Raw genomic sequence first — 23,754 nt, 5'->3', positions numbered from 1 at the left:
ATCATATAGTTAGCATGGTAATGGACATGACAATGTTAATGTATTTGGTCTTGGTGGAGTAGTTCTGCTACGCTGCTGCTGTTGGTTATTATTGCTGCTGCTTATATATATATATATATATATATATATATATATATATATATATATAAACATACATTTAGTTCATATTGAAATCTCGGCTTTTGGTTTCAGACTTTGATATATTGGCAAATCGAGGCAAAACTGTGTGATTTTTCCTTCTTATGGTTGTACCTCTCTATGGTGGCGTTCTGTTCGCTCCACAACGCTTGCAGATCCTCCTTCTCCACGGACTTTATCCTGAAAGACAACAGAGATGTGTTTTTATTTAAAGCAGCGGCCGCTAACATCTGTTCTCTCTTTCCTCTATTGCCTGTGAGCGCAAAAGATACTGAAAAAATTCCCCTTCCCCAAAAAAAGTCACCCAAGCATGTCCCTCTGGCATGCGCTTTAACACCAGCATCTCAGCGTGAGCAGCTAAACAATGGCGTGTAAACGAGTGTAGCCCAGGGCACGTCCGCGTGTGATGTTAGCAGGTACCATCCAGGGTAGAATGGGTGTTGAAATCTCACTGAGTGAGATGGAGAAGGTGAAAACAAGAAAGCAGGTGGAAAATAGATGGAAACACAATCTGACATACAGCTGTTAAGTGTTATGTTTTTTTTGTAACATTGCTCTGTAGTTTGAGTAATAATATGAAACTCAGTAAGCGAGCACAGAGGTGACAAGTGTGGATGTGGGAGTCTAATAAAACAAAGAATGAAAGCAATAGTGGCGCCAAGTGAAATTATGTTACAGTGTGATGAGTTCTGCTGAGGGAAAAAATAATTAATGGATTTGGCAAAGTTTGTGGATTCAATTATGTGAAAGATATTCAAATATTTGAAAGTCACACATTTCAGCTGATTTCTCGGGTATTTTATGCACTACCATTATTCTTCAGATTCACTTGCTTATCATGTTAACACTTTATAATAAGGTCTTTGTTAAAGGGGTCATGACATGAGAAATCAAATTTGCCTTGATCTTTTGACGAGAGATCTTTGTACCATTAAAACATCTTGCAAGTTTTATAGCTTAAAATGTCCTCATAAACAAGGCATTTGTTTAGTCAAGTTCCAAAAATGCCTCGTTTTGATATTGCGGGATCTGTGAACGCAAATACATTTGCATGACTTCCTTTGATCAATAGTTATACATCACATTATAGGCCACTGGCGTTCAGTCGCTTAACAGGTGTCATTCGCCTACACTGGATGTGGGCGTCACGTCAAAAGCTAAAAGAACCCATTATAATCACTGATGCTGTCTACACTCATTCAGTATACAGATACGAGTTCAGTTTCTGACAGTTCTGACATCGATAACAGGACAAATGAAAGAGTGAATGAACGTTTCTTTTGCTTTGTCTCTAACTCAACTCAACTTTATTTTATATAGCACTATTAAAAACAACAATTGTTGACCAAGGTGCTGTACATTATATAAAATACCATCAACCATTAACACCACGTACACGGAACAGACCAGACACAGCACAAATCAGCTACAAATAAAACGCAAAAGAAAAAAGATAGGCTAATTTATATGGATAATGTTCTCAAAACACTTATTAATGTGCAATACTGATGTGCGTTGATACTGTTTCCTATATACTGACGATAACCTATCATAACAGTGGCCGTTTACTGACTAGCATTAAAAGAAACGGATCATTTCAGACTGAGGGTCAGAATAATAGTTTTTCACATATATTTTTTTGTGCAAAAAACCTCAAAGTAAACCTCAAAGAATACATTAGAATGATAAAAAAATTAACATTAATGGATTAGCTAACATAAACTAATATTTCTTATAGCATTTATTAATCTTTTTCAGTGTTTGTTAATAAAATGCAATTGTTCATTGTTTATTTATGTTAGGTCAAAGTGCACTAACAAATGTTAACATAAAACAGTAAATGTTGAAACTAACATTGAGCAATACTTCTACAGCATGTATTAATCTTAATTAATGATAACTAATGTTAATACATGGATCCTTATTATTCAGGTTTACCCATAACGAAACACGTCAGATAGACGGCCTCTGTACTGTATGTCATGCCACAATAATCTGCAAAGTGGTCCAAACTTCATCCAGTCAAAAGTCTGGCAAAGCGAGACTATTAATATGCTAACAGGGGGCTATTATATGCCTGTGTGTGCATGAGCGTGCTTTCGTTTAATGCGTGCCAGACAGTGTTTACATGTGTGTCTATCACTCTGTCATTGCTTTGACTCATTAATTCACCATGATGTTCTCAAATTCTGCATGCTAGTCAAGCAATTGTGTCATGCAACATCTAAATATTTACTCCATATGTACATGTAAACCCACATTCTTGTTTTTCTTTCATGGTCGGGAGTTGCCATCGATTATATTATAAAAACAATAATATAATATAACATATTATAAAATGTTAATAATATAATATAATATAATATAATATAATATAATATAATATAATATAATATAATATAATATAATATAATATAATATAATATAATATAATATAATATCACAATGAGTGAGAAAGGTTGACATCTTTTGTTTTTTAACTGCTAGAGGGCCAAAAGTTACAGTGTACCTTTAATTTCTATTTTTTTACACTGTATATTAAAATGTAGCATTAGAAATGACTGATTTTAGTTTTTTGTGCTTTAATTTATTTATACGAAATAATAACACTTCAAAGGTTTGGGGTCTGTAAGATATTTTTTATAGTTTTTTAATGCTTTTGAAAGAGGTCTCTCACTAAGGCTGCATTTGTTTTTGATCAAAAATACAGTAAAAACAGTAATACTGTGAAATATTATACAAATGTAATTTTAACTAATATATTGTTAATATATCTTAAAATGTAATTTACTTTTAAATAATCTTTTGAAAGATAGTATAGTATAGAACTTGGCTATTTGCTGGTTATCGGATATAACATGAAAATAATGATTGCATGGCTTATCAAAACTGGCTAGAAATTCCCTCGTTCCAGCAATGAAGGTAAAATCTGCCCCACTCAACCCAGATAACTTCACACACAGGACACATTCTCCCTCTGGCTCTCAGACTGACCTTCCTGTCGATCAGGACACAAGTGCAGACCTTGCATGTCTGAGCCCGGCTGCTAATAAACGCGAAACTCTCCTCTCCTCTTTCTTCTTTTCTTGCTCCTGGGGCCTGATGTTAAAGCACAACATAGCAGAGAAATCCCTGCATTGCTAAGTTGAATAACAATCAGTCTCTCGCTCTCTGTCTCATTCCCTCGTTCTCTAGTTTCTCCAATTCTTTCTCAAGGTCGGCACGGCACAGATTCCCTGCGGGTGTCGTCTGTCAACTGCTAAGCCTTCTGAATCCCCCCCCCATCAGACCAACTCACAAATATTTTTCACCCACTCACACCAACACTCCCCATCCTACTCCACTGGCTCCCTCAACACCAGTCTGGGGAGAAACTGGGGAGCTGGTGTCTCCCAGCTGAGCCGAGCGAGCGTCTTATGGAGGTTTGGTGAAGACCTTTCTTTCTTTGTTTATTATGGTTGCCTGAAGGTTTTGCTGAGCTCTGTGACACACTGCTATCTGACAGCGGGTTAAGATAACCTTTTATTTCCCCTGGATCTCTGTGACACTAGAGATAAGAGTGAGGGGGAGAGGAAAGGGGAGAGAGAGAGGAAAAAGAGAAAGTGATTATGGGATTAACATGTTAAAGATGGATGTCTCCGTTTGGATGAAAACATGGCAGATGTCAGGTCATGTGGACCTGAAAACAAGAACGCAATCTGTAACTCTCACATGCTCACTAGAAGCCTGCCTCTGACTCAGAATGAATCAGATTTGATAGAAATAAATGATCTGAGTGACTTTAGCTCATCGTGGCAAGCAGGGCGGGGCCGAGAGCCGTGGGAACGGAGCAATTACAAATGAGCGTCATGTGCGTCCCACACCGGTCTCGAGTCTCACGGAGGATCTCCAGAAGGATTAAAGGAGGAGTGATGACAGTGCAAGACGAGAGGACTTTAAGGCCTACTCCACACGTACACGGGTATTTTTATAAACAGAGTTTTTCCTCCTTCGTTTAAAAAACAAAATCGTGTCCACACAAGCATGGTTTAAAGAAATCTCTGTCCACAAGAAAACGCAAAAAAACGCTATGAAGCGCTGTCAAGAGCATGCCAAACCAACAGGTGTCGATATAACCCTAACCTTAAAGCCATAATGGCCAATCAGAAGCCTGAAAAACAGGTTATTACCGGTTCTGGTCGGCTAACAACATGTTGTCATTAGCAGTGACCTGCGTGGTATTGCTCTCTGATTATTCCGCAATGTAATGGGAGAACTGTGCATGTATCTGTATACATGTTATAAGCCTTGTTAGCACAGTTATTAGCGGAAATATTTTGGCTACATCCGCCATTGCACAGACTCGCCTCATGTAAACAAAGGAGATAACAGCGCACACTCCGACGTCACAAGCCAAAATCTCCGGTTTCACCCTCTACACGACAACACTGCAACCCGAGTTTCTGAAAATCTTCAACCTGGCAGGAGTTTTCAAAAAAGTTAGGTTTCAGTGACCGGATACTGTGTTTGCGTGTGGACGAACAGCCAAACTTCATAGAAAAAGCTGCGGTTTTGAAATGACCTGTGTTGGTGTGGCCTAAGTTGTGTTGTGTTTATGATTGTGCAGCAGTCGTCCGTGAGGGTCTGCCACTTTACTTTAGTTTAAAGTTTGTTCCCACCTCCATGTTCCCTGAGCCTTTTAACTTCGTTACACTCATACTTAAAGGGTTAGTTCTCCCAAAAATGTAAATTCTGTCAGTAATTACTCTCCCTCATGTTGTTCCAACCCCGTAAGACTTTCGTTCATCTTCAGAACACAAATTAAGATATTTTTGATGAAATCTGAGAGCTGGCTCACTCCTCCATAGGCTGCAAGGTAATCGATATCTGCCATCCCAGAAAGTTAGTAAAGACATCGTTAAAATAGTCCAAGTGACTACAGTGGCTCACCCTTAAGTTTATCAAGCGATGAGAATACTTTTTGTGCGAAAAAAAAAAAAAAAACGACTTTATTCAACTCTTCATGTTCTTCTGTGTGTTTCTCTGAGTGAGTTGACGTAGTGTAACAGCGCAGCGCTTCTGGGTTGTACGTCAGAACGCAGGCTCACTATTGGCCAGCATCACACACATCACACACATGACCAGCGTCGGCCAATAGTGAGCCTACGCTCTGACGTCCAACCCAGATGCGCTGCGCTGTTACACTACATCAACAGCTCAGGAGAATGACATGGAAGAGAAGAGATGGTTGAATAAAGTCGTTATTTTTGGGTTTTTTGCGCACAAAAAGTATTCTCGTCGCTTGATAAACTTAAGGTTGAGCCACTGTAGTCACTTGGACTATTTTAACCATTGTCTTTACTAACTTTCTGGGATGGCAGATGTTGATTACATAGAAGCCTATGAAGGAGGGATCCAGCTCTCAGATTTAATCAAAAATATCTTAATTTGTGTTCCGAAGATGAACGAAAGTCTTGCGGGGTTGGAACAACATGAGGGCGAGTAATTACTGACAGAATTTTCATTTTTGGGTGAACTAGCCCTTTAATGTATTTGATTAAACCCCTAACCATAAGCACTGAACTGTAGCAGAAAGCAATAAAGATATGAATTATCCCTCAAATTATGCACCTTGTTCAGAAGAGGTGTGCTATCACCTTCCTGAGTGACTGGGGGAAAAGGCCAAACAAAAAAAAAAAAAAGCAGAAACTGTGAAGAAGGGAATCTAGCCACATCTAGGCACCACCCAAACAATGGCTGAGAATTGATACAGATTTACTCTGATTCATGATTTGGGTATATTTCAGTTATATTTTGTTCACATATGAAAGAAACTCAAATCAGCTAATGCTATAAATGATGAACCTTCAAACTTGGTACATTAAAATACATTTAATTTGAATAATTAACTACAAGGCCCAAATTATTCAGTTGAGTTGAATAAGAATGAGGTTTTATTGCTCATTCCAGTCCACGTAAATACAAAATGAAAAAAAATCTATATAAGCAAAAGGTATACAAGAAAAAAATAATGGTATAATAACATGTTCTCTCCCTGTCATTCTCTTCTTTTGTCTCCTATAATAAGGGCTGGACAGCACTTCTTTGAGGTTTATTAATGGGTAACAAATGGAGGTGGAATCTGAGAGAGTCTATTTCTTAGAGAGTGTTACGAGTTTCCACACACACGCTTCATGCCTGAGGCGCTACTCTCACACTACTGAAGCGTAGTGAGACATGCAAGACCAGGTATCATGTTTTTCTGCTGAAAAACTGTGAATATAACAGGGTGTGATATCTAAACTCCAGGTAACTGAGTTCAGTTCATCAGTTGAGAAGGTCCAGTGAAATGTTTTGCATATTCACCTTTCTTAGCTTATACTGTTTATCACTTCATATCTCACCGGGCGGAGGTCCAGCTCATTTACAAAAGTTTTCATCCCCTTTATCGCTTTGTCTTGCTCTTTTCCATTCTCTCTCTCCCCGCAGGTTAATCACATTGGTGGTCTGTCACTCCATGAGTATTTTAAATAACCCCTAACTATTTCTGACATGTATCAGCGTAGCCAGGGAAACAAACCAGCTCGGCAGATGTGTGTGTGTGATATGTGTGAAATAGGGTTAGAGGTTGCATAGTTGTCATGGGAACACATGCTGCATACAAACACTGCTCTTTCTTCCCTGATATGGAGATATCAAAGCTTTGGCACAAGTTTCCGCACACACACACACACGTCATGCTGTTCTAGCAATTGCCGAGCGCAATCTAATTCATGAGGTCTACAGTTCTCTCATGAAAAAGAAAAAAGTGTCTTTACTGAGAAAGTTGAATAATTCAGGTGTTATTATTGGCTTGTATAAGTTAAATTAGGTTAAAGGGATTGAAAAAAATAAAAAAAAATAAATGGAAATTCTGTCATCATTTACTCACCCTCACATCGTATAACTTACTTTCTTCTTTTGGAAAATCTACAGTAAGAAAATGTTTTGAAGAACTGGTTTTGTCCATTTGTCCAAAACCATATTGGATCTGAAAGCATTTAAACACGTTTATGTTCTGCAGAAGACAGTGAGTCCAAACTTAAGGTTGATATCTCAAAAAATGAGCTTTCAGTAAGATTGTGTTTGATCGCACAACCGAAAGTTTTTATTTAGATGCAAAAATAGCTTCAGTTATTCAATTTCCGTATAATTTCTCTCTCTCAAACATTACACACACACGCTCACACACACGCGCACACATTTTTGTTTTCAGGATTCTTAGATGAATGTAAAGTTCAAAAGAACAGCATTTATTTTAAAAAAAATCTTTTAAACATTATAAATGTCTTTACTGTGATCAATTTAATGCATCCTTGCTGAATATAAGTATTAATTTCTTTAAAAAAACATATTTTAGTGTACATACAGTGTGTTTTTGTAAAGATGGAGGGCTGTTGGCTGCATCAGATCTGTTTATCAATCTTCCAAACTACATTATTGCAGACGGCAGGAAGAACCAGCACGCGACGAGCCCCTGTCGCACACACACACACAGCTGTCAATGCCAGAGCGACCCTGACAGCGACACCAGCTCTCCCACTGTCACATCACACACACTGTCCTGCCACAAAGCGTTCTGACAGCTCATCCACACACACACACCGCGAGGCTCCTTCGCTTACAAAGGGAGAAAAGCAGCCAGAAAAACAGAAGTTGGGATAGATTATAAAAGGAGTATGAGCCAACGTTGAGTCAGTGTGTGTAATGTGATGAACCCGAGGGAGGTGTGCGGAGTGTGAAGCAACACCTGACACTCAACAAAAATGTTTCTTCCTCAAGCGCTGCCAGGTCACAGAGCTCGCATGTCTTGTCTTCGCTCCTTCTGCACCTCCAGCAAGAAAAGAAAATAAACCCCCTTCACGAGGAGATACATCACATATTCCAAGGAAGATATCCTGATCTCTTTGGTTAAATAAATATTCTTGTTTGGTGTGAACGGCAGTGCATTTGTATGCAAATATAATACAAAACGGCTTCTCTCAGACTGGGAGGAAGATGGATGGCTGTTACCCAACTGAGGAAATCATAAAATACTGCTCTTTCCTCTTCCCCACACATTAAATCATTCTCGAGGTGAGGAGGGGGAGTTTTATAGATAAAGCTTTTATACTGAGCTGTAATGGAATGTTTGGATGTGTGTATGTGTGTATGATGAAGAGTAGAACACTGAATTCTGGGTAAATCAGGATGAAACACTTGTTAAGAATACTCCACCTAATGTGTGTCAACCTCTGAAATAACATTAGCACTCATGCGTGTGTGCGTATCATGAATACTGTTACAGTCCCCTATCTTACACCCGGCGCAATGCAGCGCCAATCATTTTCACGTCCTGCGCCGCGTTGTTTAAATAGCAAATGCATTTGCGCCCATTTGTGCGCCCATGGGCATGCTGGTTTGAAAACGAGGTGTGTTCAGGCGCATTGTTGGCACTATCAAATTCCGTCATGTAAATAGCGAATCCGCCATGGTGCGAGCGCAACTGGCTTTTAAAGGGAATGGGAGATGAGACTCTGATTGGTTTAACACACGTAAATCCCAAAACACACCCATTAAGAGAATAGGGACAACCCTTTTAGAGCATGCGCCGGGATCGCCGACCATTTTCCCCATCGTTAAACTAGCAAAAGTGGATTCGGACACGCACTAAGTGAACTTGCGCCCTAGATTATTAAAATAGGGCCCTAAAGTTGTGCTACAAAACCTAGTGAGCTGCCTACCTAGTCAGCCTAGTCAGCCTAGTTACCTAGTTTTTCCTTTTTTTGTTAAGAAGTGCTTTCTATCCTGTTTAAGTCAGGTTGATAAAAGGTCTGTTCACACCAAGGACGATAACTATAATGAAAACGATAAAGATATAGTTCTAAAAAAATTCTAAATATAACCACAACTATAACAACTACGGCACGGAGAAACAATATCATTGTAATCACTTTCAGAACGATTTTTTTTCAAGCTGATGAATGATTAAAAACAGTGAGAGCGAATCAGAATACATTCTGGTTCAAAGAGCTCGAGCGTTTAAAGCGACAAAACTGCAGCACACTTATAATAAACAGAACGACATCGTCCGCTGGTGTGACGCTAATATAGCTATCTTTATAGTTATAGATCTTAGTGTGAACGGTCCTTTGATCATGGAATTAAACCAGTTAATTTGTTCATTTTTAAAAAGTTTGGGGTCAGTACATTTATATATACATATACTGTATATATTCTGAGATCCATAGTTTTGTTCAGAAAGGATGCATTAAATTAATCAAAAGTTACAGTAAAGACATTTACAATGTTACAAAAGATCAAATCATCATATTAGAATGATTTCTGAAGGATCATGTGACACTGAAGACTGGAGTAATGATCTTGAAAATGCAGCTTTGATCACAGGAATGAATTACAGTTTAAAATATATACAAACAGAAAACAGATATTTTAAATTGTAATAATATTTCACAATATTACTGATTTTACTGTATTTTTAGTCATATAAATATGTGAGCAAAAGAGACTTCTTTGAAAAACAGTATATATAAAATAAAATAAAAATATATATATATATGAATAATGGAAAAACCATGATTATCCTCAAAATATTACCATGTTAATTTATTACCATTTTAATTTATGCACTGAAAATGTAGACTATTAAAAAATAACTTACTCTAGGAGTTTCTTCACATGCTCTTTTTCATGCATGCTGTTCTGGAGATCTATTTTCAGAGTCTTCGCCTCCTCCTTCAGGCCTGTAAAAACAAAAAAATCCTTGATGTACCCTGTAAAACATCAATAACATGACACCATGTGCCCTTAACAGGCTTAACAGTGTTGATCAGGTGACTAAGGAATGCTTCAGGAAACTCGTGTAACACAGAAATGTTCACGATAATAAATCCGACTTGGCTCAACATTTACAGTTGGCAAAAGTTACAAACAGATTTTTGTCTCACTGTCTTTTGTCACTAGCTATAAATGTTCCTCTGGTTTTCTTTCCTCATTCATCCGCTTCCTCCCCTGCCAATAAATGTAATTCTCTTTTTCCTCTCTCTCTCCCTCACTGCTTTGTATTTCTCATGAAGCACTGAAGCATAATCTGGAGCCTATCGGTTGCCAGAAGACATAATTGAGGGCGAACTCTACACCCAAACACGGGCCAGTGAAAGCATTCTCATTCATCATCTCGGCTCGCTGACATCCGATGCAGCATTCAGGAGTCGGACCCGCTCTCATTATCCTGACAGAGGACAAACGGCCAAGGGTTTGAAACAGGAGATATTTTAAAAGACAAGAGGGAGGAAGGATGACAGGAAACCGTAGGAGTCAGACTAGCCACAGATTTAGAGTTGTGCTACTGGAGTCACTGACACGTGGGACGTCGTCACTAAAGTCACAAAATACGGCCGTACAAACCACTCTTTAACTTGCTTTGTGTGATGACAGCATTAGTATTTAAAGTGGCCAAGCTACACTTAAAATGTATGTCATTTAATTAGATAACAAAACCAAGAGGCGTCTGCAAACAAATGATGTTAGAGCTTTTCTCAGAATGAATGCCACTTTAATACCTGGTCTCAAGGTGATTTTTAGTGGCTGTGAAGTTCCTCTCAAATCCTAACAGGTCATAGTGAACTAGTTCCAAAAAACCTTTGACATGTGGACAAAAACCTTCCACGACTAGTTATGGAAACCTGGAAAGAGCTTAAAAATCATGGAAATTTCCATTGTGAATAATATGTGTTTCTGTACAGCTATTGCTCATATGTAGAGCTTATGTGGAATTAAACTCGCTTGCAAGTTTGTTGTTGTTAGATTTGGGAGTGAATTGTTCTTTTGAGGCAGTTCATTATCAATAAATCTATCAAACTCGTTCACTTAATGACCTGAATGATTATCAAATCGATCTGAATTAAAATAACTTTTAAACAAATCCTTATCGTATGACCGGGAAGGTCATAAATCATGGAAACGAACTGGTCAAAAAAGGTGGGAATATGAAACTTGCCTGCAAGCCATAGTGATTTTAATTTCCAATAAATCGGTCAAACTGGTTCATAAAATGATTATTGAATCATTTAGAATTAAAATAACTTTTAAAAATCCTGATCAAACTGACTGGAAAGATCCACTGGTAAAGAAGGTGGTAATATGTATTAAAGGTGGTAATATTTATATTTATTATATCACAACATGTTTTGCGTAAAATATTTGCTTGCTCATGCTATCTTTCTTTAAAATAAATGCCATTAAAGTAATATAAATGTATGAATTTAAACTCCCCTCATTTTTAACCACACTTGAAATGAATTGCACTGAATTCATTACAGGCAGAATAAATCTAATACCAACTCAAGTGCATCACAGATTGTGACAAAAGAAATCTAGAAAATGCACTTTATGAACATTAATGACATGTTTTGTCAAATATACTATATACTATTTAAGTCAAATATATTACAAATGACTGAAAGTGATAATTGAGGTAACAAATCTATTTACTATTTTTATGATTTTCTTATTGCCTATACTCAAACTACATGCAGAGTTGTGGTTATATGACTGTCAAAGGTTATTAATAATGCACGGATAAACGGCTCTTTTCAGGTGCCAATACGAACAGAAAACAAATTAGACGAGACACACAAGAGATAAGATGAACCAGTTTGCATGAAGAATTATTGAAATTTGCAAAGGTGTCAAAGGTGTCAATGTAACGAGCAGGAACACGCGGACACACACGTAACCGCAGTCAGGAGTCCGTGTTTGAATGGATGAAGTCGATGAGATGCTGCCCTTTACTGCCAGCGACCAAAGCGAGTCGTTCTGACCTCTCCTCCTACTCTCCTTATGATTAGCATCATAAACCACAGGACAAAAATACCCCAGAGAGGCTGAGACTTCAGAGATCCAGGGAGAAATTATTAGTAAGACGCATCTCCCGAGAAAAAGCACCACAGCATTGTCTTTAACGAATGAAGAGACAATGATTGGGTTGTTGCGTCATCCCTGTGAAAACAGCAGCTGCAGAAGGAGAGATAGAGAACAGGGGGTGTAAAACCACAGTAAATTACGGGAAACAAACGTGTTTGTATCTGAAGGAACTGAGGGCCAAGTCATAAACACCTGAAACCACAGTCCAGAGGAAGCGGTCATTCTGTTCTCAAACTGTTTGTGCTGGCGAACAGATCTGCTAAATCACAACAGGATATATTCCAGAACTGCATAAAGGCTGGTGGGGGGGGGGATCGCATCGATTCGCTACACGCTCAATCCAGAGGGCTTTTATTCAGAGGAAAAATGGGCTGTTTTGTTCTGTGTGTTTGTTGGTGAACCGGCTGTCTGGCTGGCTCTGAGAGGCTGAGACCGGTTAAGGTGACGTCGTGCTTTTTCTGGTGAAAGTGCTCTCTACTGTGTTGCCCGTGTCAGCGTGACATTTTCTGGATGGGGTAGAAGAGTGCAGAGGAGGGGGGCTTCTCCTCTTTAGAAGCATACAGATAATTGCTCTCTGGTCACCGTAACATGACCAGGCGAGATCAAGGTATACTTATATACACTCTTTGTTTTGCTCCCTTTTTTTCCCTTTCTTTTGCCTCGCATGGGACGGAAAAATCAATCTTCTTCAATACTGATTCTAGGGTAATAAGTACTTCTCAGAGGAACATTTTTATGCTCTTTCATATTTAGACTTAACGGAGTTCTTAGCCGCATTTCATTTAGGTATTCATTTTTTTCTCAGAGGTTTTCTTAAAAATCTTATGGGAAAAAAAAGAAAAGAGACACATTTTGCCATTCAATATGAGTATAGAGCTTGAAAATGAAGCTCAGATCATTTGGCCTGGAATATAGAGACCCATTTAAAAGTTTGGGGTCAGTATGATTGATTAGAATAAAAAATGAATGCTTTTATTTAGCAAAGACACATTAAATTATTCAAAAGTCACTGTTAAGATATTTATAATGTTATACACTTTCTATGAAGCCTGTATTTATAAAGCATTATAAGGGTATTCTTAATGCATTATAATTCATGCATAATGCCTTATAAACAACTTTATAATGTGTTGTATCATTTATTCCAAAACTTTAGAGAAAGAGAGATTATTGCCGTCTTTTTCTCTGGAGAAAAATCTTTAACTTTACACAAAAGTCTCCATTTATTCTCATTGCTGATTAGGAGAAACAACTGAATAATGTGTTAATCATTTGTGATGTTTCTTTGTTTGCCGCTCATGGAGGTTAGGCGCCGTTGGCTTATTGACAAGGGAAACGTTTCAAAAGTGTTAACTGCACTACTGAGAGTTTCAGAGGCTCCATAAAGACACAAGCAGGGGGGTTAAACACCTGTCTAACACAAGCACACGCTCAACACCATACAAACACACACGCAAGAACTGAAAAAGCTAGTGAAACACACCATAAGCATGTCTGGATACTGAAATGGTGTGAGACTGCAACCCCAAAACACCTGTCCAACACACGCACCAGATGTACATGGATTTCCATGGATGGCAAACAGACAAACATGGAGGAAACCGAGAGAATGAAAGTGAAACCTCCTGAGCATTTTAAATGTAATATTATCATAATTGCAGTTCTGTTTGGTGCCACTAATGGTGCTAAAATGACACGCTTCAGCTTTAAACTGTGGGTTTACACACCCTGTATGAGAGTCTGGGCTTCTTGGTATTGGTTCTGCAGTAGTTTGTGGGACTGGACCTGGTTCTCCAACTGCAGCATCTGTTCTCTGGCTTGATTCAGGTATAACCTCAAACCTGGCACCTCCACCTGCAGACTCTTCAGCTCCGCCTGCAACCCGTCCACTTCCAGACTCAGACGAGCACACTCTGGAAATAAATGCATGTGTGAAAGTGGTCAGACTTATCAGGTCAGATGTAAACTAGACTTTTTCAATTGTTTGTCATAATTTGTAGTGGAAGTGCTGTGTCCTGCAAGTATTCCTGATATTAATTCAAATGCAAAACATAATGATAAAAACAAGATGCCTGAGCGTAGACTAATTTGACCTGCTGGAAACACAATGAGTTCAGTGAGGTGCAGGGTAATCCGGTCAGCATGGTTCCCACCCTCTACAGCAGACTGTATAATGACACAGTACACAGGCCGTTTCAATGGATGCTAGTAGTTTCAGAGAATTTGGGGCAGGGCTAAAGTACATAAACACGGTGGGACAAAAAGTTATGCGACATATAAAAACATTATTACCATTATATTGTTGTTTTTTTACTTATAAAGTCGTAGGCCACACTTAAAATAAAAAATAATAATAAAACCGTAATCTCTATATAATAAAATAATAATATAAAATCAAATAAATTAATGCTATTATTCAGAAAAGGTGCCTTGAATTGATCAAAAATGAAAATAAGATTACAAAAGATTTCTATGTCCAATTAATGCTGTTCTTTGAAATTTCATCAAAGAATCCCCCAAAAAATAAACAACAATGTTTTCAACATTGATAATAATCATAAATGTTTCTTGAGCAGCAAATCATCATATTAGAATGATTTCTGAAGGATCATGTGACACTGAAGACTGGAGTAATGATGCTGAAAATTCAGCTTTGATCACAGGAATAAATTACATTTTACTATAGATTACAATAGAAAGAGATATTTTTAATGATATAAAATTTCAATATTATAAAAGTGTAATTTTTAATAGTCAATCTGATTTACTCCACTTTTTTTTCGGTTGAGAAAATATTTTGTGTGAATCCTTTGAGATCCATCCAGTGACACACAAAGTAAATCAATAAAAATTCATAACTCTAGAAAAGTGCTTGTGCATGGCATAGCAAAGACAACTAAATTCTCTGATGGGTGAGAAAATACCAGAGAACTTTTAACAACAACAGCGGGCGCAGTAATTCATGTCAGCAACCCAGACCAATGAAGAGCTTGCACATAGATCAGAGCGGACAGAGAGAGAAAGGCCGAGCCTCTGTCTGCTGATTGATGCACTTCGGGTCATGGGGTGTTACCATCAACTCAGTTGAATTTAGTTCCAAACCTGCTGTCTCATGAACACACACACACACACACACACAAACCCTACCTGTCTCTCTCAGCTGACTAAGCACCTGAACAGCAGCTGCTAGTGCTGACCCAGCGTGGGTTAGGGTTCAATGAACGCTTTGGATGAAACTCTTTAGCATACTAGTGCATAATGTGTGTGTGCATGTGTGTGTGTGTGTGCATAAAGGGGGTGCAATCTAAAGCCCTGCCCTGTGTGAATGTCTGAACTTGCTTTTGGTTTTCCCAGGCTGTGTGAACTGTAGGGGCAAGTCCGTACCAAAGACTACTGAATAAAACCTATATCGACTTAAAAAATGAAAGTATTTTATTTACTATTGAAACTTTAAGAAAGTGTTACTTGAGTTGCTATCTAGCACCAAATGGTAACCAAATACTGTATACTGAGATTGAGACCCAATGTAAAAGTCTCAGATCTGGTCATTGATCAAGCACTAATCTGAAGATTCAATGTCAGTGGTGTAGTATGTGACGGGTGTAGCATGAGCACAAGTTAAGTCTTGTTGAAGTCATTGCTGTGCACCTCAGAAGCGTTTATATCAGGTGCTTGGTTGCACTATTCTCTACAGACAACAGGCAGCAGTGTGGAGGAGAGATCAGCTGAACCTGCAAGAAACAGCAGTGAAAAGAATTTGTTTGCTGCACTTTACTTTAAAGTCTACATGAAATCAAAATTGACCCTATTTACTTTGTTAGCGCATATTGCTAGTCTTGTGGTGAACAATTAATCCGTGCAAGTTAATACACAGAAAAAAATTGTTTGCCGTGGTAATCTTTAATCAAAATCTGAAAAGTTACTTCCAGTCTGGAATGGCGTTCCTTTTCTGATGACGTCAGTTTGACGGCTTGGGTTGAAAATGCTTAAAGGTTGTATCAGCGATTTCAGGCCCAAAAAAGGCCCAAACATAAATGATCACATTCATCTAATCTTTCCTAACGATCCGCTAGCTGCCCGCCCCATAAGCAGGCCATCAAAAAAACGCATCAGCCTAGGCTCTGAGATCTGCACACAAAAACAATTGGTTTCACCAACCACTCAAAACCAAAATAAATAGTGTTCCAACCAGTCACCGACAGGGGGTGGGTGTTGTGAGGTTTTAAACCTCACAACACCCACCCCCTGTCGGTGACTGGTTGGAACACTATTTATTTTGGTTTTGAGTGGTTGGTGAAACCAATTGTTTTTCATACCCTAGGCTGCCTACAGTGACGCGTTTTTTTGATGGCCTGCTTATGGGGCGGGCAGCTGCAGATCGTTAGGACAGATTAGATGAATGTGATCATTCATGTTTGGGCCTTTTTTGGGCCTGAAATCGCCGATACAACCTTTAACCACTCCCCTCAAACCGTTAGTCTGCTATGAGCAGAGATGGAGAGGAGGAGTGCTAAAGGAAAACCCTGCCCTCTGTTCAATATTCCCTTTCACTTGGAAATACGTCACAACACTGGAGAAAAGTCGTTTGCAACTTCCGGTTCACAGGGATTTTAAAGTAAAGTATCCACCCAAACAATTTATTTAACTTTTTACTAATCTGTTAAATGGACGAAAGTTGTGTCGTCATTTACTCACCCTCATGTCGTTCCAAACCTGTATGCATTTCTTCTGTGGAACATAAAAGACGACATTTTGAGAAATGTCTGTTTTTTTTTTTGTTTTTTTTTAGTAATTCTGTAATCCATTTACCACAACTGATGACATAACTTTAATTTCTGGGTGAACTATCCCTTTAGTTGTTCACTAGTAATTGCAGAAGGTGGACAAACCAACTAAAACACACAACATCCAGAATAAAAATAGGCCCCGTCTCAAATGGCACCCTAAGCCTTCAAGGCCTTCCTCTGAGTCCACACTTTAGTGATGTTATGTTGCTTTGACTGTTGGGTAGAAGTCTGCAGCGGAGCTCGTCGGGCTTGGCAAATGTGAGCATCTTTCTGAAACCTGGACATTTGGGACAGGGCATTGATCAGCGAACATAAAGAGAAGCTCAAATGTTTTTTGACTAAAACGTGATGCGTAACAAGAATGAACCTCACTGGTTCTTGCTGAAGCTCAAACATGATGCGTTACATGAGAATGAACCTCATTGGTTCTTGAGAAGCTCAAACGTGATGCGTAAGGCCGTGTGTCCACCAAAGCGTTTTTAGCCAGCTGAAAACGCTAGGCGCTCTGCTAAAAACGCTCAGCTGTGGGCGCGTGAGAGCGTTTTGTCAGCGTGTGGTATTAGTCCCACCCCTCCTCCACTGTGATTGGTCGGTTGGGTAAAAAGTGACAGTGATGAGCGCAGCGTTTTACCCAAAGTTGAACATTCTTCAACTCTCGGCGACCTGTAAAAAACGCCGAACGCTGAGCGCTTCAGCGTGAAAAAGACGCTCAGCGCCTCGCTACGCTCATGGCGTTTTAAAAACGCGGCGCTCCCATTGAAAACAATTGAAAAAACACGCCAGCCGCGAGTAAAAACGGTTTGGTGGACACACGGCCTAACACGAGAATGAACCTCATTGGTTCTTGAGAAGCTCAAACGCGCTGCGTAACACGAGAATGAACCTCATTGGTTCTTGAGAAGCTCAAACGCGCTGCGTAACACGAGAATGAACCTCATTGGTTCTTGCTGAAGCTCAAATGTGATGCGTAACACGAGAATGAACCTCATTGGTTCTTGAGAAGCTCAAACGCGCTGCGTAACACGAGAATGAACCTCATTGGCTCTTGAGAAGCTCAAACGTGATGCGTAACACGAGAATGAACCTCATTGGCTCTTGAGAAGCTCAAACGTGATGCGTAACACGAGAATGAACCTCATTGGTTCTTGAGAAGCTCAAGCGTGATGCGTAACACGAGAATGAACCTCATTGGCTCTTGAGAAGCTCAAACGCGCTGCGTAACACGAGAATGAACCTCATTGGTTCTTGAGAAGCTCAAACGTGATGCGTAACACGAGAATGAACCTCATTGGTTCTGGAGAAGCTCAAACGCGCTGCGTAACACGAGAATGAACCTCATTGGTTCTTGAGAAGCTCAAACGCGCTGCGTAACACGAGAATGAACCTCATTGGTTCTTGAGAAGCTCAAACGTGATGCGTAACACGAGAATGAACCTCATTGGTTCTCGCTCATCAAGCTTGAGCAATGCTTGAGCTTCTGTTTACCACAACTGATGTGTGAGTTGATGAATGTTTATATGTGAATAAAAGCCTAAATTAAATCTGTTCATCATATAAATCATTCGAGTCTCTTCAGAAAACTTGGACTAAACTGCTCAATTCATATGGATTAGTTTTACGATCTCTTTAGGAACTTTTTGAAGCGTCAAAGTGGTAGTTGCGTAGCTGTCAATGGAGGGACAGAAAGCTCTTAGATTTCATTTAAAAGATCTTCATTTGTGTTCCTCCCGGTTTGGAACGACATGAGAGAGAGTAATTAATGACCGAATTTTCATTTTTGGGTGAACTAACCCTTTACAGTGTACTTGCAGTCTTTGTGGACTTACAATGGCCGTCATATGCATGTGTCCTTTAAGCCCACAAGACTGTAGGGAGTTTGTCACATGCGCCCGTGAAGCACACTCGTCAACCCTGCACTGAGACGAGCTCTGCATCAGACTTACACCCGACAGTCAAAGCGGCATTACGTCACGAAGGTGTGGACTCCTTTGGGACAGGACCACTGTGTGGAATTGGAATTGTGTTCCATTTTCTTAAATACTTTTACTAACATACTAAAACTTTTTCAAGAATTGTATTAATTAATGAGGATTTATTTGTATTCAAGTCCACTTTGAGTGAATTTACGTATTTTTGAATAAATCAATTGAAAAAAAAAAAAATGATGTCATGCAATTGACCTACAGGTAACTTCATTTTGTAGGTAAATACAAAACCTGGTTATTTTGTATAGTTTATTTATACTTTAAGTATGACCAAACCTACTTCAGCACAGCAGAAAATAACACACAAGACTTCTCTATTCATCCTTTTTCTAATTTTCTTCCTGTGTCATGTTTCACCTTCCTTTATATACACCTTTCTGCTCTCATCTCGTCTTCCCCTCATGTCTAAAGACCGTGGAAAGCAGACAGACAGGTAGCAGCGCATAATTGTTGCGCCCACACCCATATCGGTTTGGCTATTACCAACTCGCTCACTCGCACACACACACACGAGCTGTCTTTTTGAGCAGAGCAGAACCTACACGCACACAAACAGCCAAATATAACATCCTAACATGCTTTCTGTTGAACCGACACAAGCAGACAGCGTAACGTACGCACATTTACAAAAATGCAAGTGTTACACGTACATGCTGAAAGACAGGTAGAGGGAGCACGAAAAGCAAAGCCTAAACACTCCTTAGGCTACTGTAAACAAAATACCTGTCTCTTGGTTCAAAGGATTCTAGCCTTTTGTACTCATTCACCTCTCAATGACACACACACGCAGGCACTTGCAGGAATTTGGCAGCTTTATGGAACGTGCAACAGGCAGAAGGAAGGCGGTCCCGAACGCTGGTGGGGAGGAGACAGGTGATGGGGTGAGCGAGAGGTTAACTCACCCTACGGCACCTGAATCGTCTGCTAACCAAAACTATTTTGAGCGACACACAAGTATGCATGCGTTAGTATCAGTGCATGAAGCGATTTGCATGCCAATGTATAAACCGAACAAACGCCTTCAAACATGCAAACAATCTCTTAGCATAATTACATGCACAATACATCTCTGTATACATCAACTGAAAAATACTGACACTTATGCCCTCACTATGGGAACATTAGTCCACTGAAGGCAAATCGCAGCTGAACCCAAGTGTAGTGTATTTACTTTAATCCAAAGTGAGTAAAACTAAGACTTTACTTGACATGGTCAATGACATGAACATGAAAACAACTCACCAACTGAGATTACACGGACAATACTAGACCAGAGACAATGAACAAGAAACACCTGAACACAATAAAACAATGAACCAATAAGACAAGAGACTAAAGGAAGCACATGACGGGAAGGGAATCACATGACAAAAGCAGGAACCAACCTACTAGACTAAGCCAAATTTCAAAATAAAAGACATGAAACATGAAAATGAAAACAAAAACCAAACGTGACAACTATAACTATTCTCTCTCTTAATTTGTAGTCACATTAGCAACATGTCGGTGAAATTTCACAGGCAAAAAAAGGTCCAATATCCACTTTCCGTTCACTAGTAATTGTCAAACCAACAAAAACACCAAACAACCAGAATCATGACTGTTTATCAAAACTGTGTCTCATGCTCTAAAAGTAGTTTTTTATTATTATATTAGTTTGCTGGGCTCCAGTGTGAATGTAAAGTGGACCAAAATTAAAATTGAATGAAAATTGATTTTAAAATATTATTTTCACAGCATTAAGAAATGTAATATGGGCCTATATCCTCATCCCATGAGAAGATGCCTTGCTTAATTATTCACGACACATTGATGACAGGCACTTCGAACAGCGAGATCGCTTACATTTCATTAATGGGTCAAAAATGAGTGTTTTTGCTTTGTAAGAGTTTCTGTGTCGCATAAGTTCTCTTCAATAGATCCTGAGTCTTCAACACAAACATGATTCATCCACACTGTGAGTGTAACCGATCTTTAAGGCCATATAACTGATAAAATGCCCTATAAAAATGCCACAAAATAAGCCTTAAAAATTACAGATGCAACAGCGTGTTCATATTTTCGATGCAGAGTACAAATGTATAACTGAATATAAATATATATATAAATGATGTATTAGGTTTACACTGTAAGTGACATGAACAAAACTGAAAATTTGTATGACAATTAATCATCAGCACAAAACTTTATGATTGTGGCAGTCCTAACTGCACCTTTACTCTCTCACACACATACCATATTTGCATGAATGTCCCTAACTAACTAACTAACTAACTAACTAACCCTAATCCCGTGCCCAATCTGGAAGCATTACACAGCAGAAAAAGGCGATCTGCACCGACCCCTCAAACATGCCAGTCTTTAATCAAGGAACACCAAGTATTTTTCAGAACAAAATCTCAGTCTGGTTAGAATTAAAGTAAACTAAACTTGATTGCTCACATTTTAATCAACAAAGCTGCAGTGAAGCATCAAACGTCCAAACCGGCAACACATTCCTCTGTGTGACACGTTGCAGTAAATTTCCCAGCACATCTTCGATAAAAATAGATTATTTACAAGTATCATGAAGGGTGTATTGATTGCTAAGAGTTGTATTCATTATTTAAATTTTAAAACTCCGCCACTTAAATGTCTAATTAAAACACATTAATACAAAATTTGCTTTAATACTACATTTTTAACAAAAAACATATGCCAAGAAGTGCTTGAAACTGCTCTGTCAGGCTGGTTACATTACTGACACAATGCTCAAACTGGAGCGCTGAATCCAGTGTCAAAACAAGCCATTCTGAAGGAGGTGCTTCATAAAATGAACACAATAATACTGTTTTGATTGTCACTGTGTCTTTTTTGTTTCCTTTTCTTCGTGCACTGAATAAAAATGTGGTGTTTTGATCAGAGTGGCTGTGCCAGCTCACAGTCTGAAGAAAACAATTCCTATTCGCATCCAGAAACACATTTTTCTTTTCAAAATGCCACACTTTTCCAGACTCAAAATTTCAACCCGTTGAATCTGTAGATTTTTCAGACTTATTTAACATAAATGGTTCATACAGCATTATTTTCAGTATTCTATTTAGTATATAGTACAGTCACCTGTAATATATATATTTTTTTTCTTCATTGGTTTTCTCAAAGTAATACAAATTTCCAAACCGTAGACTGTAGATTTTTGGTAAAGACAAACAGTTTTGTGCAATGAAAAGTGCGCCTTGAATTCATTCAGTCGTGTTTGACAATCATTAAACGATCACTAAACTTTTGCCATGAAAACTCTCTTCTTGTATGACAAATTTATTTTTAGAAATTAATTAATTCATATTTTGGAAAACTGTATAAGGGACAATAGTCTTGAAACAAAATATTTTTCCACACTTTGTTTTCTTTTTTCCATACTTTTCCAGACCTGGAAATGACTTAAATCAAATTCCATACCTCTCCCAAACTGCGAAGGAACCCTGGCAGAAGTAAGAATATACATTATGCATTAGTAGACACAAGAGTCTTGTATGCTATTTTAAGCTATATTAAAATATATAAAGTTTATATTATAAATCAAACATGGAACACAAAAAATATATAATGTTTTATTATTATTATAAATTTCCCATCATGTGACATACCACCTGGGGGAAGTCCGTATACCACCGCAGTTTGAGAACCACATCAGAATACAGACCCTAACCTCAAGCCTAACCCTTCTCCCAACTTTAACCTTTAACACCAAACAATTCATTAAGCTCCTTTAACTAAGCTGTTTTCCTTGAGAGGATGTTTTACTGTTCAAAAGTTGTTTCTGCTCACCAAGGCTGTTTATTTGATCAAAAATACAGTAAAAATTGTGAAATATTATTACAATTTTAAATAACTGTTTTTCTATGTGAATATATGTTCAAATGTAATTTATTCCTGTGATCAAAGCAGTCTTCAGTGTCACATGATCCTTCACAAATCATTCTAATATGATGATTTGATGCTTAAGAAACATTTCTGATTATCATAAATGTTGAAAATAGTCGTGCTGCTTTATATTTCTGTGAAAACCGAGATACATTCACATTATACATGTCACGTTTGATCAAAAGTGCTGATTAAACAAATATTCCTGACCCCAAAGGCAGTATATGTCTGTCAGGTTTTACTATAAAAAAATTTAAAAAGTAAAACATGGACAGCCACACTCTGAAATTAAAGCTTCAAAACTGTACAGAATAATTAGATTAATTAGAAAAAGAAAGCAAAAATTAAAATCACGTTCAAAGCCAAATCACCTTTCTTCCCCCAATCTGATGTTCTGTTTGAACTTCAGCAGATCGTCTTGACCATGTCCACATGCCATGTGATTGGCTGAATAGACATTTGCATTAACAAAAGGTTGAACAGGTGTATTTGTTATTTTTTCCTAAAATGTTTTACTACCCTGATGAGCTTAATACATGTCAGCCCCACAACACTCCCAATACCACACACACTATACTGTGAGGCACATTCACTGACACGCTCCTCTCTTCCAGCTCCCTGATATTAAATATCTCACATCCTCTATTATCATTATACTGCAATTATCTCAGCACAGCGGGAACAGTGTGCCCTACATCTCACAGTCACCAACACACACACACCCACAGGCCGAGGGAGAGTGTGTTCTATTTTAATTTCAGACCATGACAAGATATATTGTGATTGTCACCCTTGGCGTGTAGGAGTGTGTTCTGTGCGTGAGACTGCCTGCATCTGCTCAGAACACGTGTGTATTAGACATGCACAGACATACACATGTCTTCTAAAGTTCACAGGACACAAGCAAGTGGTTGTTGTGTGTGTGTGTGTGTGTGTGTGTACTTCTACAACTATCTTTGTGAGGACCAGTTTGAGTTTTCGACCATTGGAGTGAGGAC

At 38.5% G+C, this 23,754-nt stretch overlaps 1 protein-coding gene across 2 annotated transcripts in view; it reads right to left on the bottom strand.

Moving 5' to 3' along the window:
- Positions 1-23,754, bottom strand: part of lekr1 (Leucine-, glutamate- and lysine-rich protein 1) — a 96,135-nt gene that overhangs the window by 34,492 nt on the left and 37,889 nt on the right. The window contains exons 6-9 of one of the 2 annotated variants that reach the window (XM_079873901.1): positions 13,809-13,994; positions 13,565-13,615; positions 9,818-9,899; positions 253-318 (exon numbers count right to left, since the gene is read on the bottom strand). In XM_079873901.1, the coding sequence (XP_079730027.1) occupies positions 253-318; positions 9,818-9,899; positions 13,565-13,615; positions 13,809-13,994 (385 nt within the window). The remainder of the gene's footprint in view (positions 1-252; positions 319-9,817; positions 9,900-13,564; positions 13,616-13,808; positions 13,995-23,754) is intronic. The other variant, XM_079873902.1, reaches the window with a different exon arrangement.

Source organism: Squalius cephalus, assembly GCF_949319135.1.
Source record: "Squalius cephalus genome assembly, chromosome: 6".
In the NCBI taxonomy this organism is placed as follows: domain Eukaryota; kingdom Metazoa; phylum Chordata; class Actinopteri; order Cypriniformes; family Leuciscidae; genus Squalius; species Squalius cephalus.
The sequence above is the reverse complement of the archived record's forward strand: the minus strand, read 5'-3'. Positions and strand labels throughout refer to the sequence as shown.